The 22013-nt window shown below is 51.8% G+C and overlaps 1 protein-coding gene across 1 annotated transcript in view; it reads left to right on the forward strand.

Moving 5' to 3' along the window:
* Positions 1-21882, forward strand: part of ZCCHC24 (zinc finger CCHC-type containing 24) — a 61603-nt gene extending 39721 nt beyond the window's left edge. Inside the window, exons 3-4 of the mRNA XM_016164992.2 lie at positions 9370-9534; positions 17669-21882. Of these exons, the coding sequence (XP_016020478.1) occupies positions 9370-9534; positions 17669-17782 (279 nt within the window). The 3' untranslated portion in view covers positions 17783-21882. The remainder of the gene's footprint in view (positions 1-9369; positions 9535-17668) is intronic.
* Positions 21883-22013: the final 131 nt, after the last annotated feature.

Below are 22013 nucleotides of genomic sequence, written 5' to 3' on the forward strand. Positions count from 1 at the left end.
GTTTCTGCTGCCTTCTGGGCCAGGGCTCCCTAGGGCCGTGGGCACCGCACCGTGCTGGGAGGCATGCGGAGGTGCTGGGACCTCGCACCCCTTTGGGTTCCGGAGGGGTTTCTTGGCCTCTCTTGTCCTTCTCTATGCCTGTTTCCTCTTTCCCTGTGGTTCATTTCCCATCTTCTCCCTCACTTCACCCTGTCCCTCTCATGTCTGGTGTCTGTCTCCGCACACTGTCTTCTGTCTTGCTCATGCCCTCGTCTCTCACCCCACCCCGCCCTCCCTGTCCCTTACTCCTGACATCCTCTGCTGCTCTTCCCTACCTCTCTGTCTCCCCGTTTTCTCCTCTTTTTCTGGCTCTCTCCTTCCTTTCCACACCCCCTCTCCATGCCCCCTCCCCAGGGTTTTCCTGAGACCTTTTCCTGGCACTGTGAAAGCTTCCATTGTTCCCCTGCACTTTGACAAACCCTAGTGTTGTGGAATCAGGATGGCATTTCTGTGGTGGCTTTGGCCTGGGAACCGGGTGGGAGGGGTGACGATGAGGCTGGGCCTTCTGGGCCCATGCTGGGCTGTGACAGGAACCCAGAAAAGGGGAGGGGGTCTGTGGGAGGTGGCAGAGGCGCCTGTGCTCAGACAAGGGGGCCCTTGAGGCTCTGGAGGAAGCCCAAGGAGGCCTCTTGCAGCGTCCTTCCTCCCTCCCAGCAGCCTGCAGGCAGCACGGCCCAGCCCACCTGTCCTTCTGATTGCCTGCTTCCTCTGGGGCCTCGGTGGAGGCTGCAGCTGCCTGGACCCGGCTGCAGAGGCTGAGGCAGCCTTCCCACCTGCCTCCTGAGGCCATGTCTTCAGACGCTGGAGTGTGGGGATCTTTAGAGGGTCCCTAAAGCAGTGTCACAGAGCACAGGAGAGGGAAAAGCATGGGTTTTGGAACTGGACATACTTGAGTTCAGAAACTGGCCCCACTGCTTGCTAATTATGTGACTTCAGACAAATTGTTCCCCTTTCCCAAGCCTCAGTTTCCTCATCTGCCTTTAGGTTAAGAGTGATGATTTCATGGGGCTGTTGCATAAATTAGAGCTAATTTCATGTGTCATACATTGGCCCCATGCCTGTCACGCAGGAGGACCGGGTGAAGAGTAGCCTCTGCCTAAGGATGTGAGTCCAAGAGTGTTTCTGCAGGTGTGAGTCTGACTCGGGCCTGGGTCTGGAACTGTGTGGCCAAAGGGCATTTGTGACTGGCGTAGTCCCTGGTTGGTGAGAGGGTCACAGGTCTGGCCCCTTTGGAAGGCCTCAGACTCTGCGAGCATTCCTCATCTGTCTTGTTTATTTCCATATTCCTGAAATGTTTCACAGAGCCTTGTGCAGAGTGGGTGCTCAATAAATGTTAGTTGAACAAATGAATAATTGAAGAGATGGCCAGGGGTTTGAGGTCAGAAGTGGAGTCACGTTCCTAGGAGTAGGCTTGTTCTCTAATTTCTTACAGCCATTTCGTGGAGAGGCCATGCGTGAGGTAGAAAGTGTCCCTTTGGAGTCAGTGGACAGGGTTCAAGTCTTGGCTCCGTGGCCGTGGGGCACTGCACAGGATTCTTGGCCTCTCTGGGCCTCGGTTTGCTCTCCTGTCAAATGGAGGGGCCGCAGAGTGACTTGTTGGGAAGTGGCTGGCACATAGGGGGTGCCCATTAAATGTCAGTGTCCCAGCTTCTCCAGAGCAGCCTCCTCACATGGCAGATGAAGAAACCGAGCCCTAAGATAGGCATGGGATAGCCAGAGCCAAAACCTGGGTCTCTGGCCGCAGCCCATTTTTTCCTCACTGGGACAGGTTTGAGGAGACACAGAGCAGGGAGAGTAGAGGGCCACATGAGAGCCAAGAAAAGGGGTCTCAAAGGACGTGGTTCTGGGAGCAGGGCACTACCTCTCCCGAGGAAGGCCCCTAGCCTCCAGAAAGGGTTTCCAGAACCCTCTTGGACCATCAAGGAAGGGCCAACGAGGCCGCACAAAGAGTCCTGGTCTCATGGGCCAGACACTCCTGCTCCTCGGCCTTTGTGCCTCCATTGTGAGAAGGGCATTGCAAAATCCTGAGACCTGGGGCCCTTCTCTCATGCTGTGGCCAGGACCACCTCAGTGGCCCAGCTGAGGGAGAGCATGCAGACTGGGCGGGACAGCGAGCCGGAGAGGAGCCCATCTGTTCTTTATTTCCTCCCCCTGCTCCTCTGGCTCCAGCCGTAGCCTCTCAGCTGGATGCACTGTAGGGCTGGCCTAGAGCTCCCTGGCGGAGAGGGAAAGTGGGAGAGGGGCTGCTGGGCACATGCCTACTCTGGGCCTCAGGAGGAAGGCGACCCTGCCTAGCAGTCAGTGCCACCCTTATTCTGGAGATGGGAAAACCGAGGCCCAGGGAGGAGAAGGAATGCCCCCAAAGCCAGCCAGCATGCCAGGACCCATGACAGTAGCAACCCTTTCCTATTTCTCACCATCCTGGCTGGGTGGGTTCCTCACTTTTGTGTGATCCTGGCATATGTCAGGGAAATTGAGAGAGTGGGCTTGAGTCAGACAGCCTGGTTTCAAATCCAGGTTCAACCACTTGCTGGCAGCATAGCCTCGGGGAAGTTACTTAACCTCTCCTTGCCTCAGTGTTCTCATCTGCAACCTGGGACTAACACTATGTAGCTCATAAAGTGGCTCAAAGAGGACCTGGCCCTGATTAGACAACTAATGAGTGTGCCTATTAGTCTGTCCCAGAGCTTGGCCAGGCACAGGCTGCCTTCCTGGGGAGGCTGAGGTGGTATGGCCGGGGCTCGGGGCGAAGCCCGCTGCTAGGGCCCACAGCCAGAACCCAGGACACTGAAAGCAGAGGCTGTGTGTCCTGGGGCAGAACCGGCATGGAGTCATCATGTGCAGGGCATGGACACGGCCCTCAGCAACCCCACTGTGCGTCTGCCTTCTGAGTCCAGAGTCTCTGGGAGCTCTGCTTCAAGCTACCGAAGGTGACAATGTCATCTCCCTGCAAAAGGGATTCACTCTAAAAGGGGCCAAGAGGAAAGCATGCTTCACCCTAAAGGCTGACTCGCTCCTGTTGGGACTTTAGTTGGCCAAGACAGGAAAATTGATGGGCCGAGTGACCAGCCAGAGCTCTTGTGTCCTGTGACAGGTGTGGATACTTCTGGCTGTCCTCAAATAGAGGGAGCAGATGGGATCCAGGAGGTGAGAAGTCCACTCCATGGCTGGGGGCAGGGCAGCTCTTTGGACCCGAACATGGTCCAAGAGAACCAGCAGCCAGAGGTCACCAGTGCCAGACCCCCATACCCCAGTGTCCAAACTCACAGGGATGAAGGTAGGGGCAAGTATGGACAGAGCCGCCGTCTCTGTTGGGAAGGTGCAGGGCGCCCCCTCGTGGGCAGTCGGGGCCTGCAGGCCAGGGAGTCCAGTCCATTGGGGAATGAACCATCATTACTTTCTTCATCAAAATCATACTTACTCATTAAAGACAGTTCATTAATTAGAATAGAGCATTCGGTTTCCTAGAGGCCATTTCTAAATCCTTCTGGCTGATTTCCTGCCAGCCCTTTTCTTGTGCATTTTTCCTTTTTACGGTTTTACTCCGGGAGCAGTGTACATCAATTACTTATCCTGCTTTCTTTATAAACATTTTCCCAAACCCTTAAAAAAGTCCTCATACTTTAATGGTTCCACCAATAGGTGTAACATCATTTAGGGAACCAGAGCATCAGTGTTGAATGTTTAGCTTGCTTCAGTTTTTCACTGTTCAACGATGCTGTGATGAATATCCTTGAACAGCCCTTTGGGACACCACTCCAATCACTTGTAGGGCGGTCGCTCAGAAATAGGTTTGGTGGGGGGAAGAAATTTTTTTTAAGTTTAAAGGCGTATTTCCAAGTTGCACAACAGGAATGCAGTAGGAAATATACCTGTTTAGCCGTTACCCCCAGCAGCGTCTGAGAGGGCCCTTTCTCCACACCCATCTGGTTGGCCTTTTTCACCAGCGACAGCAAGTGGGGAGACTAGAGTTGAAAGCGCCCTCAGAGTTACCTGGTTGAACTGCCTGACCAGGGCAAAAGTCCCTCCCACAACCTCCCTGGTAGTTGTTCGCCCACCCTCTGCTTACATACCCCCAGTGACAGGGAGCTCACCACCTCAAGGTCAACCACCAGAAATCTCATGAGTAAGTGGGAAGAAAACAGTGAGCCACTCTGAAGAAGTGCCCAGATAGTGTCAACATCATCTACATCTCTTCCCAAACTGCTGGCTTGCCTGACTGACCCCTCCCACTCCCCACCCAGTTCTGCCCTCACTGTTCCTTGGCACAGGGCCTCCGTCTCACCTCCATACCGGCCACCACTCCCCACTTCCCAGGCTGCTCTCCATGGCAATTCTAGCCCTGTTCTGGAGGTCAGGCAGAGGACCCGACCCCTCTTCCAGCTCAGTCTCTGATTTGCTATGTGTCCCTGAGCAAGCCCCTTGCTTCTCTGGTCCCCAGAGGGCCTGTCTCTGCTACCAGAAGTGGTTTCTGAGCCCCAGTGAGCTTTCCCTGGACTCCTGGCAGATGTGATTCCCCAGAGGGGTACGTGGCAGGGGCCTGGGTCAGGAGAGCCTGGTCGGGCCTGGCACCCTTCCCAGCTGAGATGGGTGGAGGCCCCTGCAGAGCCATTGGCAGTCACTGTCTGTTTCATGCTAAGTTTATGAGAAGAGGCTGTGCCTTTTCGGGAGGAGGCAGGGGGAAAGTGTGGGGGGTAGAGAAGCCTTTGTTCCATCAAAAAATTCCTGCTCCCTTTGGCCCTGCCCTCATGTAAGCATAAACAATGTTGGGACTAAGCCCTTCCAAGAAGTGGCTCCTTGCCCTCATCCACTGCCTCTTTTCTCTGCACTTCAGGCCATGTCTCCCTTTTGACCTGCAGGAGAGCAAAGCCACTGGGTTAGGCTGAGCTGGATGCCCTGGGATCTGCGGGATTTTTGTTCTTGAGCACAGGCCTCAGCCCCATGATGGAGACACACTTGGGGTGCGGGTGGGGGATGATGGAAAAGGTGAGCCAAGGGTAACCTTGTGGAAAAGCCCACTGGGCCTAGCCTCCTGTTCCTCATACACTGGAAATTCTTTGGCAAGTCCTGCCCTTTCCTTGTGCCTCAGTTTCACCATCTGGTGACTGGGTTGATGATGTTCCCTGCCATGAAGGCTTGATTATAAAAAGAGGCGAATGGGGGCCTAACAGTACGTGGCAGTCTGAGCACAAAGCCAGCACACAAAGAGTGCTTCCCAAGTGTCTGTTCTCTTCGCTCTTCCCATTGTCCTCTGCCAGCAGCATCTGCAGAGCTTCCACGGCCTCCCCCTATCTTGGTCCCTCCCTGAGAATTCCAGAAAGGGAAGACACCAAATGCTGTTCTTTTGTCGCTTGTCACCTCCCCCACAGCCTAGGGATAGTAGGCCCACCTCTTCCAGGGCTCCCTCCCATCTTTGGAACTTTCCTCTTACCAGTCACACCCATTGGTCTCAGCCCCAGCCTCCACGTCTCGTAGAACACATGTGCTCCCTTCCCCTGTAAAGGCCCAGGAGAGAGAATCACTGACATCGCTAATGGTGACCGAGCACTTGCAATGTTCAGCCACTGAGCTGAGACCTTCAGTGCGCGGATGCATCACATCTTTCCCACAGCCCCGGGAGGCAGGCCCTTCATCATCATCCTGGTTCATATGAGGAAACTGAGGCAGAGAGGTTGAGTGACTTGCTGAGGTTCTCCCACATAGTCACAGGCAGAGGCAGAATGCAACTACATGCATCTGGCCCTGCGTCCACAATCTGAGCCACATCCTGAGCAGTGGGTGTCAGAAAGCTGAGCCCTCCCAGTCCTGGCCTGACAACAGTGTGGGAACGGTGCATTAAGAGCATCAGTCCTGCAGGAGACCAGAACCCCTGTCCCTGCGCCCTGCCCAGCAGCTCGCAGTCCCCGATGGATGGCTCCGTAAAAGCTGGTTTTTTAATTACATGATGTGGCGATGCCTCCCGCCTCATGCCCTTGCTCCCCTCGCATCTTCCTGCTTCTCCCTGTGCTGCGTACTTTGAATCTTCTGTATTTGTGGAGGTTTCATTCCTGCTCACTTCTGAAGCAGAGATAATTTGGGAGCTGAATTGCGAGTCTTCACTCTGCGAAGTGCCCCTGGAATGCCTTGATCCCTGCCCTTTGCCCCAGCTGTGTGCGGCCAGGTGCCAGGTCCTGTCAGTCTCTGAAACAAGAAGCCTGCAGAACCAGGTCCCAGAGTGGACCTAGTTGGTGGTAGCCCTCAACTTCTCCCTTCAAAGAGTCCCAAGTTCTACCATTTGTGAGGCACCCCACCTGTTCCTCATCCCCCTTTAAAAGGTAGAGGCCTTTAAGAATGGGGAGACATGGAAATGAGTTCATCTTGTAATTTCAGGATTGCTAGAGAACGAAGGCCATGGGAGCTGCGGTTGCTTGGAAGCTGTGGGTACCAGGCACCAGGTAGAAGAGGTGGCACCTGAAGGGATTACTGACTGCACACCACTAACTTGACAGCAACTGAGCTCAAAGTGCCTTCAGAGGCATAAGTTGACCCCTCTACTGCAAATTGACTGGACTTTGGGCTCTGACCGCACCCTGAGTGCTCCCCTTGGCATAAATAGCCTCTCTCACAGACCTGACCAGTGCTAAGAGGCAGCCCGGCCCTGGAGCCCAGACTGAGCCTTCCTGGGACATCATGGCTGCCAGGAAGGCCAATAGGATCCAAAAGGCATTAGGCAGCCGGCCCAAAAGATCAGGGCAGTGTTATTGTCACTTTCTAAGTTTAGATTTACAAACTCAGCATCTATGTCCCTTTTTAGTGTTTTGCCTGAAATTCTCGTAAGCTGTCACCAAGAGATGGTCATAGTTCCTGGGAAAAAAGACATTGTTGATATACCACTATCGTTCAATATTAGTAAATAATAACAAATATTCCTGTTTTACTTTTATGTACCAGGCACTGTTCTAAGTGTTTCACATGTATTATCTCATATAATCCTCAAAACAGTCTTAAATGGGAGTTCCTGTCATTATCCTTGTGAAGTAATTGGTCAGGATCACAGAGTTAGGATTTGGATCCATAGTCTGTGCTCTTAACCTTTATGTTCTACTTCATAATTAGGCAATTACCCTGGGAAACAGTACTATGGAACCAGATCATATCATAACCCAGTGCTTCTTAAATTTAATGGCATATGAATCCCCTGGCCTCTTGTTAAAATGCCGATTCTGAGTTAGTAGATCTAAGGGGAGAGGGCCTGCAATTCTGCATTTCTAACGAGCTCCTAGGGAAAGTTGCTGAGGCCAGTCTAGGAACTACAATTGAATAATCATAGTGCAGAACCTATGTTTAAGCCTGTCTCAAAGTCAAAGCCTGCACGTGCCATGTAGGTGACACAAATGCAGGGAGCAACCGGTTGGAACAGAGGTGGTGTGCAGGATGCATGTATGGGCGGTCCGTTGGGGCGGCTACTTTGCAACCTCAGCTGATTGACGCCATAAGAATTTTGGACCAGTGTGGTCATATTTTTATGTGACAACTTCCATATTTAAATGTTGGGGAAACTAATTCAACTTTATAAAACACTATGCAGCTTGTATATGAATGTTCATAGCAACATTACTAACAGCTGAAAATTAGAAACAACTCAAATGTCTATCATCTGATGAATGAATTTACATAAAACATGGCATGTCCATACCAACAGGACTGGAATGTTTTTCAGCAACAAAAATGAAGTACTGATACAAGCTTACGATGTGGATGAACCTTAGAAACGTCACCCTAAGTGAAAGAAGTCAGACACAAGAGGACAATATTGCATGACTCCACTCATTTTATATGCCTAGAACAGGACAATCTGTAGAGACAGGGAATAGATTAGGGGTTGGCTAGGCCTAAGTGGTTGAGGAGATGGGGGTAGAATGGGGAATGACCATTAATAGGTACAAGGTTTCCTTTGGGGGAGGCTGACACAATGTTCTAAAATTATATTGTAGTGATAATTGTGTAACTGTGAATATATTAAAACCATTGAACTGTAACCTTAAATGGGTGAAATGTAGAGTCATCTCTCAAAAAGCTGTTTAAAAAAAAACACCATGTAGGAGAAACCTATTTTCTTTAATATATAAAGTACATTTACAAATCAACAAGAAAAATACCAAACCCCAGCAGGAAAAAAAAAAATCGCGAAGGATTTGAACTAACAGTTCATAAAGGAAACAAAAATGATTCTTAAATGCATGGGAAACTTCTTTCTCACTCATAATAAAATATATACAAGTCAAAGCTACTCTGAGATTTTCTCTCTCTTAGATTGGCAATGATGAAAACTCTGTTTGCGATGGTGTGGGCTATTAAGTTGGTACACCTGCAGTGGAAAGTGGGGTGGGGCAGTAACAATTTGTCATTACCTTTAAAAATTAAAAGTGCACATACCAATTTTATTTCTAGGAATTTGTCCCACAAATGTACTCTCATGTATACAAGCACACACATATACACAGTTATTAATCAGGACATTGTTTGTAACAGTGGAAGAGTGGAAACCACAAGAGGTTCTGTAACAGTGACTGGCAAACTCTGGAACTTGCATAGATGTGAGTGCTGTGCAACTGTTAAACAGAACGCAATAGCTCAGTTTGAACTGATGTGGGAAAGGATATTTTTTATATATATATATATAATTTTATATAAATTTAATAATAATAATATGTCCAAGATATATTATTAGGTAAAAAAAAAAAAGATGCAGAACCAAATGCATAATCTGTTTCCATATGAGTGAGGGAAAAGAAAGAATATGAGTACATATGTCTACGTTGCGTATGTTTGTCAATGCAGAACCTGTCTTCGGGAGAATGCACATAAAGGAAGTTAAGATTGCCTCCAGTAGGGGAGTGGGTGGCTGGGAGCAGGGGTGAGGGGAGGCTCACTTTCACTGAATACATAGCAGGTTTACAGTGCCTGTGTTCCCTCTTCGTTAACCATTTAATCCACACCACTGTGTAGGCCAAAGAACACCTGTGTGCAGGGCCATGCGACCACAAGCTGCCTCCTTATGATCTCTGAGTTAAAGAAGTAGTTCCTAGCCACCATCGAGTACTCTACTCCTTTAAATCTGAAAAAGACATGTGCACCCCTTCCACCTCCTCTGTTCTCTGTCCCCCGTGTGGGTCTTCCAGCTTTGGATTCCTGTGTGTGCTCTGGGGTGACCCTGGATTAGGGACAGAAGGCGCCTGCACACAGGGTCAAAGGTGATGAAGCCTGAAGGGGGAAATTGTGGGGACTCTCTGAGGGTAGCATTTTGGCTTTGTAGAACCCAGTTCCCTCTGTTTGCTTCCTGTCCTCTAGGCACGCCCCAAAGGAGAGGGTCTGACCCCATACCAGGGCAAAAAGCGCTGCTTCGGTGAATACAAGTGTCCCAAGTGCAAGAGAAAATGGATGAGCGGGAACTCCTGGGCCAACATGGGGCAGGAGTGCATCAAGTGCCACATCAACGTGTACCCACACAAGCAGGTGAGCTGGCGGGGCTGGGCAGGCTGGGCAGGGGGCAGTGCGGGGTGGGTGTTCTCCGAAGGGGTGTGGGAGACTGACTTTGTCCCTTGTTAGGCTTCAGTTTACTCCTTTCTAGGACAAGGATGAGGCAAGATCCCTCCAAATTGACCCTTTCTTTCCTTGTCTCATCTGAAATGGGGGTGAGAGAGTGCCCAGTGCACCAGGAAGGCAAGGAAGATAAAGGGGCAACTGTACCTAGACCTGAGACTTCAGACCACAGGTGAATTTTGAAACTAATGAACTTGGGTGGTGGTATGAGACAAATAGGGATGTGAGGGCACTAAGATGCTATAGAAAAGGTGTGTTTCATTTATTTATTCACTGACCGACTCCTGTATAAACAGGGCAGCTGCTGTGTGCCAAACACTGTGTATGGGGCTGGTAGCCAAGACACCCATGGGCCTGCCCTGGTGGGCAGGGGTTAAGGCCTCTTATCTCGGGGAGGACCTGCTTACTGAAGACTGCAAGGAGAAGGTGACATATACTCCTGAAGGAGGGGAGGAAGCTAGACCTGTCACAAGTAGGGGACAGCCATCCTAGGAAGAGGGAGGATATGGCAGGTGCAAATGCCCTGCCATAAGGACTTAGACTGCTCAGGGCCCAAAGCTCAGTGAAGGAGGAGGAAAGTAGGGCAAGAGGAAAGGGGCAGAGAGCGGAACGGGAGCTCACCAGAGCCTTGGGGGCCAAAGAGGAAATCCCTGAGCAACAGGGCTTTCTTCTTCATCTTGAGACAATTACTCTGGTTGTGTATAGAGATTAGTTTGGGAAGGGAAGGGGGGTGCTGGGAGATTGAAAGTGGGAAAGCCGCGGCCATGGTCCCAGGTGAGCTGGAAGGGGTCTGAACTAAGGAGGCTGCTCTGGACCTGAGTTCCACACAAGGTGTCACCAGATTGGATGTGGAAGGTGCAGGAGAGGCAGGAATCCAGAACAATCACACTTCAGATTTGAGCGTCTCAGTGAGAAGAGGTGATCATTACTGAGGTGGGCAGCCTGGGCTGGTGGCAGGGGAGGAGGGGACATAGATGTCCAAGCTAAAAGCAAGAGTTCTCTGACACACATGTCACATTTGAGGTTTTTCTGAAAACCCAAGTCAAGATGTCAAGAAGGCCATTGGTGTGTTGTTCTAAAGCTCAAGGTGAGCAGTCGAGGTGGCGCCTACATAACTGGGCATCACTGACCTGAAAGTATTTAGGAACTGGGTGAGATTTCCTGCAGAATGACAGCAGAGTAGAGAAGGGGTTCCCCAGGCCACGTCATGGTCCCAGAATTTGGGGTCGGATGGAGGAGAAGGATCCAACAGGGAAGAGAACCAGGGAGCATAGAGTCCTGGAGGTCACGAGGAGTCCTGTCTGAGGACAGGGTGGTGGTCAGTGCTAAGATGTCAGGTATGACGACCATGAAAAAGTGCCCTTGGATTTGGCCATGAGGAGGTAGAGCTTCGTGGGCCATCCCATCTCTTTTATGTGAGAACTTGAACTACGGCCAAGGTTTGAGAACCACTGAAGCCAGCGCTCTGAAGTTCAGGAGGAGGCTGAGTGGAGGTATCAGTTCACAGCAGACCCGTTGGCAGGGCTGGTGTGCCTGGAGCCATGATGGAGGCGGCTTCTTGGGTCGGCCTGCAGAGGGACTCCCTTCTTTGTCCACACTCTCTCGAGGGGGTTTGATTGTGGAGAGAAATGGGATGGTAGCTGGAGTTGGGTGGGTGACATTGGGATGGGTGTTAGAGGTGGAAGAGCCTGGAGCATGTTACAGGCAAATGAGAATGACCCAGAAGAAAGCAAAAGGCTGATGATACAGGAAGCAGAGGGATCCCTTATCATTAGCACAGGAGGGAGGGAAGTGGGTATGATGGTGCAGAGAAGAAGAACTTCACTTCCAGGGCTTCTGTTTTCTCAGTGAAATGGGACATGAGGTTTTCAGACATGAGCCAGGGTGTGAAGGGGTGTGGTGGGCTTGAGGAAGGACTAGCGAGCAAGCGAGGGAGGAAGCAGGCCTACTGAGAAACCTGCTGGACTGCCAAACAGCATCCCCCTCCCAGGGGAGGTTCGAATCATAACTGTAACCAAAGCCATCAGCCCAGTTCTGTGACTCACTCCAGTGGGGTCACTGGGCAGTGTGGGCAGGAGATGGTGAATGGGCCTAGGCAGGCAAAGGTTTTACCCAGGGTGTGTTTCAGAGAGAAGGTCAAAGAGTTGGGCACATTTGGGGAAGTGTGATAATGCACGATCCTGGGGTGTCAGCCTAGATGGCAAGAAGGGAAGCCAGAAAGGCCTTAACAAAGAGGGACCAGGACAGGCTGGAAGTTGGGAGCCAGGTAGCTGGACTGAAAGGAGCTTCTGAAGAGGACCAGGTCCAAGGGATGGGCCAGAGAGTGGTAGGAGAGAAGGTCACTGTTGATGAGGTAGTTGGGGTACTGAGTCTTGCCTGTATAAACTGAGTCACCAGAAAGAATGGCAGCAGCAGGGGGCGTAGGAGACCTGAGGGAAAGGGAGGCAGAACGGTGGGGAGGTGAGGAGGTGGGCTTTGGGTGCACCTGGGGAAGGCTCCCCTGAGACACCGATGTGAGGGTGAGCTCTGAAGGGAAGCGGAGGAGGGTCAGGAGGGTCTTAGACAAAGGGGGCTGGATAGGAGTGGCAGGGAGAGTGGGGGCACTGCTGGTGAGGGAACGGCACGTGCGTGCGAAGTAGGGGGCAGGACCAGGCGCAGAGCATGGGAGGAGCTGAGGAGTGAAGCAGAGTGCAGAGGGAGGGCCCGGCTGCATTGGACTGGTTCCAGGTCACGGCAGAGAATTTGGTCTCTATCCCACTAGTAGTGACCAGGAATACTCTACGGGGAGAAGATTCTCGTGGTTGAAACATTCTGTGATTTTTACGGTCCTCGTGCTGGCCTCCATTCCCTCTGTAGACTCTCCATTCCCCTGCCCCAAAGGTTTTCAAAGTTTCCATCACCCACACACTTGCACGCAGGCAGACAGACTTGAAACTGGCCATGGCGGCCCAGTGGATGAGGGTCAGGCCTACAACCTAATGGCACTGAGGGAGAAGCCAAGGCCCTGGAGTGTCGAAACAGGCCTGATGACCCAATGAGTGGATGGACACATGACATGCACATAGGGGGACTGGGGTGGGCAGTCTGAAGGAGACCGTGTCTTGGTTCCTGAAGTCTTCCTGGTGATTCCTGAGAAGGCCTGGGACCTGGCTCCAAATATACCTCCATGTCTGACAGTCAGCACACTGCAACTCTTGCTCTCCCAGGGGCCCTTGGGCATGGCCAGTGCTGTTCAGAGGGCTCATTCTTCCCATCACTGGACACAGTTCATTGAGGGGTCTTGCCAGGTCTGTTCAGGCACCAAAGGAAGATGAGGGTCAGGGAGCCACCAGGCCTTCCAGATGCTTCCTCTCCAATCGAAGAGACAAGATTCAAGCAGGCAATGCCAGTAACTGGCATTCAGAGAAATCCTGGCCTGAGTCACAGGCATGCCGAGTCCCTGCTTGTGTGCCTTCTTGTGTGCTCTGCCCTCCAGCCAGGTGATCTATTCATCCCCATTTCATAGGGAGGGAAAGCATCATCCTGAGAAGACTGTGGCCTTCCCAGCTTCCACAGGAGAAAGTGGTGCCTTAGAGTTGAAACTTCACCTGTTTAGAGACAAGACGATCTGTTCAACTGTCAGGGTCCTGGCCCTGAGGCGATCACCCTTAGTTTGTGTCCCAGCTCAGCCAGTCATGAACTGGTCTTGCTGGACCAAAGCACCTTGCTGCCAGCACAGGAGAGAAGAGGCAGGGCCACAGGTAGACAGATCTCAGTGACTAGAGAAGGCAGGAATGGGGAAAATGATGACAGAAGTAAGCAGTGGCCAGGCAGCCCTCTGGGTACTTTATGCCTTTGTCCTCTCAGCCACACCGTGAGGTCAGCTCTATTGTTTCCCCATTTTACAGAGGAAGAAACTGAGGCAAGGGGCATAAGTGACTTACCCAAGGTCAGCAGAGAAGCTGGGACTCATGAATAGGGATCAAGTTTGGGGCTGGAAGGAATGTGGAGCCTGAGGGGGCAGATGAGTGGCCAGAGTAGGGAGGAGGAGAGCAGGGAGGGCAGGTCACAGTGGCTGCAATGGTAAGTCTGGAATGGGCCTTTCCTGCAGGGGCTCAGATGAGTGGGTGCTTGGGTCTGTGCTGGGAGACTGGGAGGCTCAGCTCTTATGACTATTATACCCCATGTGACCTAAGCAAAGAGTCACTGCCTGTGCACCTGAGGCTGGTGAGACCCCGCTCCCCACAGTGGCCCCAGCCTCCTAGGCCCCTGCCCAGGCCCCTGCCCTAGCACCCTTCCACAATGCCAGGCCCATTCCTGGCTTGTAGCACCGTGGCCTCACTTGCTTCCTTGTCTCTATCCTGTCGAGCTCAGTCCAAGTGCAGCCTCCCTGACCACTTTCCCCCATCTCCATACTTGGGATCAGTCTTTTGGGCCCAGTCTGGAAGGATCTTCCAAAAGCATGTGTCTCTCCTTCCCCCAGCCCACCCCGTCAGTCAGCCCTTGTTTGTTGAGCATTTACTGTGTGCAGCAGGGAGACTGAGGCCCAGAAAGGATATGGAAGTTGAGCAAGGTCACTCAGCCAGCCACTGTTAAGGGGCCCAGGACCCAGGGCTCCTACTACCCAGCCCCCCAGTCTCCTCCCACTGGAGTCCTCCCTCAGAAAGGCTGCAAACTGGGCAGAGAGGTGAGGGAGTGGTGTCAGGAGCTTTTGAAGAGCTGAGAGGAGGGGCTTGGAGTCCCCCCAAAGCCCTCCCCAACCCCAGCCCCTGTGGTAGAGAGAGGCTGCTTTATTTCTTCTTCTCCCTGAGCTCTGACCTCTGTGGCAGCCATCTCCTGAGAACCTCCACTTCCCTTCCCCTCCCTCCCCGACCACATCTGTTTCCCGTCAGGCACCAGCTGAGCCCCCCCCTTCCCTGCCCCCCACAGAAGAAAACACTAATGGGCTTTGCCTCACTGTAGGGGTGGGGATGGCCCAGGGGTGATCAATCCCAGCTGCTGCTTGTTTTCTCTTGGTGGAGTGGAGTCATCTTGACAGCTTCCCCCAGCTCCTCCACCCAGTGGTGGGCAGGGTTGAGCCAGGACCCCTGCGGGAAGGAGGCACTAATTGGGTCACAGCCAAGGAGGGGGAGGGAGAGGATATTGCAGGAGCATTTCCACAGGGACTCAGCTGGTTCCCCTGCTCCGAGCCTGCCTCCAGCCCTACAGAATACTAATAGTAATAATATACAATATTAGTACTTGCCAACACTTTGCTCTTTATGTACCAGGCACTGCCCTAACAGCTTTGCATGTATTAACTTATTTACTTTTCACAAGGACCCTATCAAGTAAGGTTTATTAGTCTGGTTTTACAGAGGAGAAAATGGAGGCACAGAGAGGTTAAGCGACTTGCTGAAGACCACACAGCAACGATAAGTCTTGCAAAGCTCTTTATGGTTATAATGTGCTTTAAGACAATCATCTTATTGACTGCTGTAACTATCACACAGAGCAAATGTTATTAACCTCTCGCCCAGGTTACAGAAGGGCCAGCTGTGGTTCTAGAGAGAAAGTTCTTGCCCATTAGCCCTCAGCAGATAGGTGAAGCTTCAGGCCCTTGGACAAGACCCCTGAGGTCTTGGAGTCTCAGTCTCCTCATCAGTAAGGCAAATAATCATATGTCACTCACAGGAAGGGCCTGAGGTTAGGTAGTATCATTTATGTGGCAGCACTTCGCAAAGTATAAACCATGAGGAGCGAGGGTTGTAGGGCCTGCTCGCTCTGGCTTCTCTGGCTCCACCTGGAAGACTGGTTCAGGGAAGGCGCCCTGACCAACACGAAGAGTGGGGGAGGGAAATGGAAACCAGGCTGGGTTTGGTCAGAGGAAGGGAGACTTCAGAACTACCCACATCAACCTGCAGAAGCTGAGTGGAGAGTCTGGTGGCCCCTATGTGGGTGGGATCACTGGGATGTGGGTACAGGGACCCAGATGTCAGCTCGAGATCAGGAAGCCTTTCTTATAGCCCAGGCAGTGAGCTGAGCCAGTCAGCTCAGCTGGCCTGCAGGGAGCTCCCCGGCCCTGGGGCCTCGCAGGCCATGCCTGGGGACGTAGGTGTCCGTCAAGATGTCTGAGAGAGCAGGGCATGTGACTTCCCCAGGCTTTCCAGCTTGAAATCCTGGCTTCAACTTTTAGTGACCCTCTACCAGTTGGTGTCCCCCTCCCATTAATAATAATAGGCAACATTAATAGCTTCTGTATGATATGTTCTTTCTATCTCTGATCTTCATCAAGTTGGAACAGCAATCTCATGAGAAAAATGTTATCAACATCCCCTTTTACAGATGGAGAAACAGAGGGTTGGAGGTCAGGTGGCTTGCCCAAGGTCACTCACTCAGCTCATAGGTAGCTGCGCTGGTATTCCGGCCCAGATCTGACATGGAGCCAAACTCTGTCGCCTCTCCCCTGGCCAGGAAAGCCAGTCATCTTCAAACCCCTTGAGGCAAAGCCAGGGCCCCTGTCCTTTTTCCAGTCCATCCTAATGTGGCTTTAGGCCTACAGGTACAGGGATGGGCTTTATGTCCCCTGAATCAAATCCTGCCCACCCGCGGTCTCTACACTCATCTCCTAAAGCCTTCTGCCTCTTCCATTCCTCAGAATTCTCTGAATGTCACCTTGGGGACCAGACACCATGTAATTGGGCGGAAAAGCCAGTGTGTTACTTTTGAGTACCTTCACTCTAGCCGGTGGGGCAGTGCTCACCCTCAGCTTTTTCCAGGACCATCCTGGGTCATGGTCACTGGCACCCGCCCCACACCAGCCTGCAGTTCTTGCTCCCTCTCCTCAGCATGTGGCTCCCAGCTGGCTCTGACAAGCTTCCTCCAAGTCCCCCATTAGTCCGTGCAGGGGACCCTTCTGTAGGCAGGGTTCTAGGCTGGGACTGGGGCTGTGCCAAGAAACTTCCTCAGGAGGTGTACTTAATAGCATCCATAAATTTTGCAGGGAGACAAGTCATTGCTGACTTTTGAGAGCCAGAGAGGGAGGGAAAAGGGGAGCAAGGAAGCTCCCCTTGTGACAGAAATGTGCTCGTATGTGCCTGACACTGCTCAATTTACAAATATCTAGACATCTGAATCCTCCCAATGCCCAGCGAAGGAGGTGTGATGATGGCCCACTTTACAGATGTGGAAATTGAGGCTCCCTGAGGTCACACAGTGGGCAAGCAGCATCATAGGTCTGGCAAGTCCCCTTCCTGCTCTGGGCCTCGGTTTCCCTGCTAGGAAACAGTGAGCTCATGTAACTCAAATGAGCAGGTGCTACACCTGGACCTGGGCTGAGGGGGAATCAGAACACCAGCTGCTGACCCCTCGCAGAACTAAAGGCTTTGCTCCCCCCAAGCCTGAAGCTCTGTGACCACGTCCCTGAATCCTGAGGCTGTACCAGCAGGCACGGGGGTGACAGTAGCCAGAGAAGAAGCACTGGGTGTGCGGAGTCAGGAGGTGTAGGCTTGGGTCTCCCTTACCCTGGGCCTTGGTTTTCTTATCTAGATAATGTCTGTGCACTTGTCCTACCTCAACCCTGGGCTTTTGTGAGCTTCAGGCGGTGGCTGCTCAGAGAGAACTGGGGGAGGGCAAAGTGGCTTTCAGAGGGAGGCTCTGGGTACAGAACCCCCCATCCCCCCGCCACGGTCCTGGCCCCATCCCAAGGCCTCAGCCTGTGCCTCTGAAGACAGAAGACAGCGAGAGGCAGGAAGGGCTCTGGTGCTTTGGAAAACAACCTCTGTGACCACAGAGCACTCTCTCTGGGTCCTCTCTGTGTATCTGTCTTCTCCTCCCCCTCTCCCTCTCCCCGTCCCCCCTCCCTCCTCCACCCCTCCCCCTTCCCTCTCTCCCCTTCCCTCTTCTCCCCTCTCCTTCCTCTCCCCCTCCCCCTCCACTCCCCTCCCCCTCCTCCACCCCTCCCTCTCCCATTCCATTTCTGCCTCTCTGTGCATCTGTTTCACTCTCCCTGCTTTGCTCTGTGTTTTGATCTTTCTCTCTGCCCTTTCCTCTCCCCCTCTTGGGCCTTCATTCTCCTTCCTCTCTGCAGAGACCCTTGGAGAAGCCTGATGGCCTGGATGTGTCCGACCAGAGCAAGGAGCACCCCCAGCACCTGTGCGAGAAGTGCAAAGTGCTGGGTTACTACTGCCGCCGAGTGCAATGACCGGCCCTGACTGCCATGCCTGCCACCCTCCTGCCAGCCGGAGAAGACGCCACCTCCCCGGTGTTCCTTGGTGTTTGTTGCTGGTGTCCCCACATGTGTGGGAGCATCCTCGGAGGCCTGTGGGTCTGGTCAGGGGGGTCTTAGGTTCTTGTCTCACGTGTGTTGAAACAGTGTTACTGACGCAGCTGCCCCATAGAAGCCAGGTCTCTAGGACTCTCTACAGGTGGGCCTAGGGTCTGTGTGGAGGAGACAGGGGCAAGCGGATGTCAATGCACAGGATCCCACAAAGCCCTTGGGATTCCCCACAGGCTCTCCTCCTCTGAGACTCCCCTTGGGGTGAGCAGCCTTGTATTGGCCACAAGTGCACTAAATTTACTGTGAATCCCAAAGCCGGGCAGGGACCGTCTCTCCAAGACCAGCCAGGCCGCCTTCTCCTACCCAGAACCTTCCGGTTTGCCCCGTGTGCAAAGCCACTCTCAGAAAGTATATGTGTCTTTTTCCTGTCCCATTTAAGTCAGCAGTCATGGTGAGCTGACACCTGTCCTAGCAACTTCTGGGGAGTGGGCATCTCTGGCCCCAACCCAGTTTGAGCCCCAAACCTGACCCCCTCTGACATCATTGGCATTGCACCTGGGTGCCACACCATCCCCCGTAGACCCAGAGGTCGGGAACAGAGAAGCAGTAATGTTGGACAGTGTCCCAAGGTGTGACCTGGGGCACATCAAGCATCCCCTGCGCTCGCCACCACACACTTTTCCCACTTGGATGTTGTCAGCCCCATTCCTTTCCCTTCTCCTTTGCTTCCCACCCACGCTGGGGGTCCATCCCCAATCGAAGAGGTAGGGCCCAGTGTGGAAGCCACGCTGGCAGGAAGGACACAGGCCTGGTGGTCTGGAGACCTAGGTTCAAATGCTAGCCCTGCTGCTGGTGCACTGCGGAACTTGGGGAGGACGTCTCATCTCTGAGCCTCAGTTTCCCCACAAGTTACGTGAGAGAGCAACACTAGAAGCAGAGAAGTTTGTTTCAGTTCTGATGATTTGGAATTCAGCCTGGCTGAGTGCCATCTCCTAGAGCAGAGGGCTTTATGCGGAGAGTTTCTCCAGGTCCCATACTCTGCACCATTACCTGGTCACTTAAGTCAAGCTGAAGGATGCCAGTTATCCCCTGTCACCCCCTACAGCCCCAAGCCTGTCTGTTGTCCCCCACCCCAGCAAAAATGAAGGATTAGGATCCCCTTCCGTCTCACATGGGGCAACCTGGAGACAAGCTGCAGATCCTTTCTTTTGTAAACCGGGGACAATTATTTCCTACCTCCCGAAGGAGCAGGGAGTCCTCTTGGCTTGTCACATTGGTCAGGGATACACTGTCCTGGCAGGTGGAGGGGTCATGCTCCTCTCCCCTGTCCCCAGTGAGAAGCCTGATTTTCATTGTCATAACCATCTTTCATTTCTCCCAGGAACAGGGGGAAAACTGACTGTCAGAACTGCGTCACTTGATTTTGCCCCGGCATTATGCCTCTGTGGAAAAAAATAAATCAGACCACAAAATGGGCCAGAAATTCAGTGTTTACCACGGCTCAAGGACACCAACTGGTGCCCCGTTGCCTTTTGTTTTCAAATGAAAATGCTTTGTACAACTGAGGAATTACAGTAAAGTGTTAACCAGAGGTCCAGGGAGTGAGTTGAAGACACGGAGTGAGTGTATTTGCGGCCAGTGGGCTGCAGGTAGGTTTCGGGGGGCCAGCCCCTCTGAGCACTTAATAAGAGGGTATTTGTTCCAGCCTGTGCCTGAAAGCTGCCTCCCTCCTGCCCACAGGGGTAATGCCTGGCAAATGACTGTGGACACCCTCCCCACCCCCTGGGAATGCCCCTGGGGAGTCCCTGCCCAGCTATTGCCTGCCTTCTCCATGGTGTCAAGGTGAGCTGGAGTTGCCCCAGCTCAAGGCTTTCTGACCCCAAGGAGAAGCTGCTACTGTCAGTCATCCTAGTGCACTGCTGAAGATAATGTTCGCAGAGGTGGGCAGTGTGCTTGTCTCCGCTGCCAGGACCAGGCCCCAACCCTTCCAGTGACCTGGCCCTACAGGAGATGTTGGCCTCAGGATGCCTGGGGCCTGCCAACTATGCTGCAATGGTGCGGGAAGCCCACACCCTAAAAAGAACTAAGACTCCAGACTGCTGGAGGCCAGAGCCTTCTATGGGCCAACAGAAGATGGGCTATCACCCCAAAGTGACCTTTTCAGTGGGCTTACCCAGCTGGCAGCAATCGCCCCTGTCATCTGTGCAGAGCTGGCCACTCTAGGGGCTGAGCCCTCTGCCAGTGCCAGCCCCTCGGCACTCCTCACCCCTGCACTGTTTTGGCTAAATCTGAGAGCTCTCTGGGGTCAGCAGAAGCCACTGCTGTGCAGGCTGGGTGCTATGAGAATTAAGTGCTCAGAGGACCTGGGAGCCCAGGCGACAAGAAAGTGTGTGATTTTAGCATGTTCAAAAGGGACAATCGCTTGCAGTTTAGAGATCTAGTGATCTAGCTGGGAGATAACAGTGTTTACCCCATATGAAGTATTCAATAGTTCTACTTGTGAATTTGTATTTATTTTACGTTATACTTGACACAGAATTCCTCTTTTTTTTTTTTAAGAAAAATACTATTTGTGTATTTTGAAAAAAATTCATAGATGTTAAAATTTCTGCATGGTTACCAGTTTTTCTCACAACACTGAATTTGTTACCTTCTCCCGAAAAATCTTCACAGTGATTTTTGTCTGTATATATTTGAGGGCCTTTTTAAAAAAAAAAAAAAAAAGAAAGAAAGAAAGAAAGAAAGAAAAGAAAAAGAAAAATATAATTGTATAATTTTTGAGACAAAAAAGAGGCATTTTCAAAACTTCGGCGCTTACAGGAGGGCAATAGAATATCAAATGAAGATTTCTGGAAGTATTTTGCAAACCTTCTTGTTGAGCTATAAGAAAATATTTATGGTGAGAACTTTTTTTTTTTTGGTTTGATTTTTTTTACTATACTTCGTTCTGTAAAAAGTATGCAACTGAACTACATTAAGAAGGAAATATTGTCTACATAGAATATTATATGAAGTTGGTACATAATTCTGACGAGGAAAAAAAACTGCAATTCTTTAAGCCATATTGTTATTCTGTGTTGTTTTCCTTGGATGAAAATATCAGTATTAATTAGCCAGCATATTATTCAAGTGCTTAGACTTATTAATATGTTTCTGTCCTGTATTTAAACATGTGTGTATTTTGGAAAGTACTGCCTTCTTTAAAGGAAGCTATTATTAGTTACATAGCAAAAAAGGGAACAGTGACCCCTTTGAAACTCTTCAGTCAAGAATAACAAACACAGCATTGTAATTCATTCTCTTGCACCTTCTTATTATCTTGTTATTATGGTTATTAATTTTGTAGGGGGGCAGGGAGTGGGCCAGGGGAAGAATGGGCATGTGACTAACTAGCCCCTCCAGAGTCAGCCAGCTCCAAGGATGGCCTCCTTGGCCTGGTGAAGGGCCCGCCAGTTGGTAGGGCCCAAGAAGGGAAGAGAAAGCAAGAGGCGGACTTCTCTATGCCCCCTGGATCTTTGCCATCTGAGCCACTCCCCGGGGCCCCAGGCTCTTTGAACTTGGATTTGTCAGCCAGGGCCCTCACCTGCCCTCCAACATCTAAAAGACTTGAATCTACACTAAAAGAATATTTAACCCAACATCACTACATCGTAGCCCAGTGGAACAACTAACCCTGAAGTGTGGGAGGTGTCTGGCCTTCAGGGAGTTGGCCAAGCCATCACCTGAGGGCTGGTGGCAGCAGACTCATTGCTCTCTGCTGCCAGCCTCACCATTTGACCTCCTCTACTCCTGTGGGGTAACGCTGTCTGTGTCTGTATCTGTTAATATGTGTGTGTCCAGCTAAAAAGACAAACAGAACCCGTGGGCCCAGCTCAGGGGGTGCATGGAAAGCCTCCTGACCCTCTGAAGGGCTTTCCTCGGGATGGCATTCCGTCGTGTGCCTTATTCCTGGAGAATCTGTATATGGCTTGCCTATAGAAATATAGCTTTTTCATGCTGTATTAAAAGGACTTTATTAAAAGCGAGAGAGGCTCATGGATTTCCTTGTTTACACAGAGCATGAGTGGGGAACCAGATGCTTTCATAGATGCACGGGGCCCTGTGGGGAGGGAAGAACTTGGGGTGACCCTTCTGCTCTCCTGTGTCTGAGTCATCT

The sequence above is a fragment of the Rousettus aegyptiacus genome, unplaced genomic scaffold (genome assembly GCF_014176215.1).
Source record: "Rousettus aegyptiacus isolate mRouAeg1 unplaced genomic scaffold, mRouAeg1.p scaffold_m13_p_6, whole genome shotgun sequence".
In the NCBI taxonomy this organism is placed as follows: domain Eukaryota; kingdom Metazoa; phylum Chordata; class Mammalia; order Chiroptera; family Pteropodidae; genus Rousettus; species Rousettus aegyptiacus.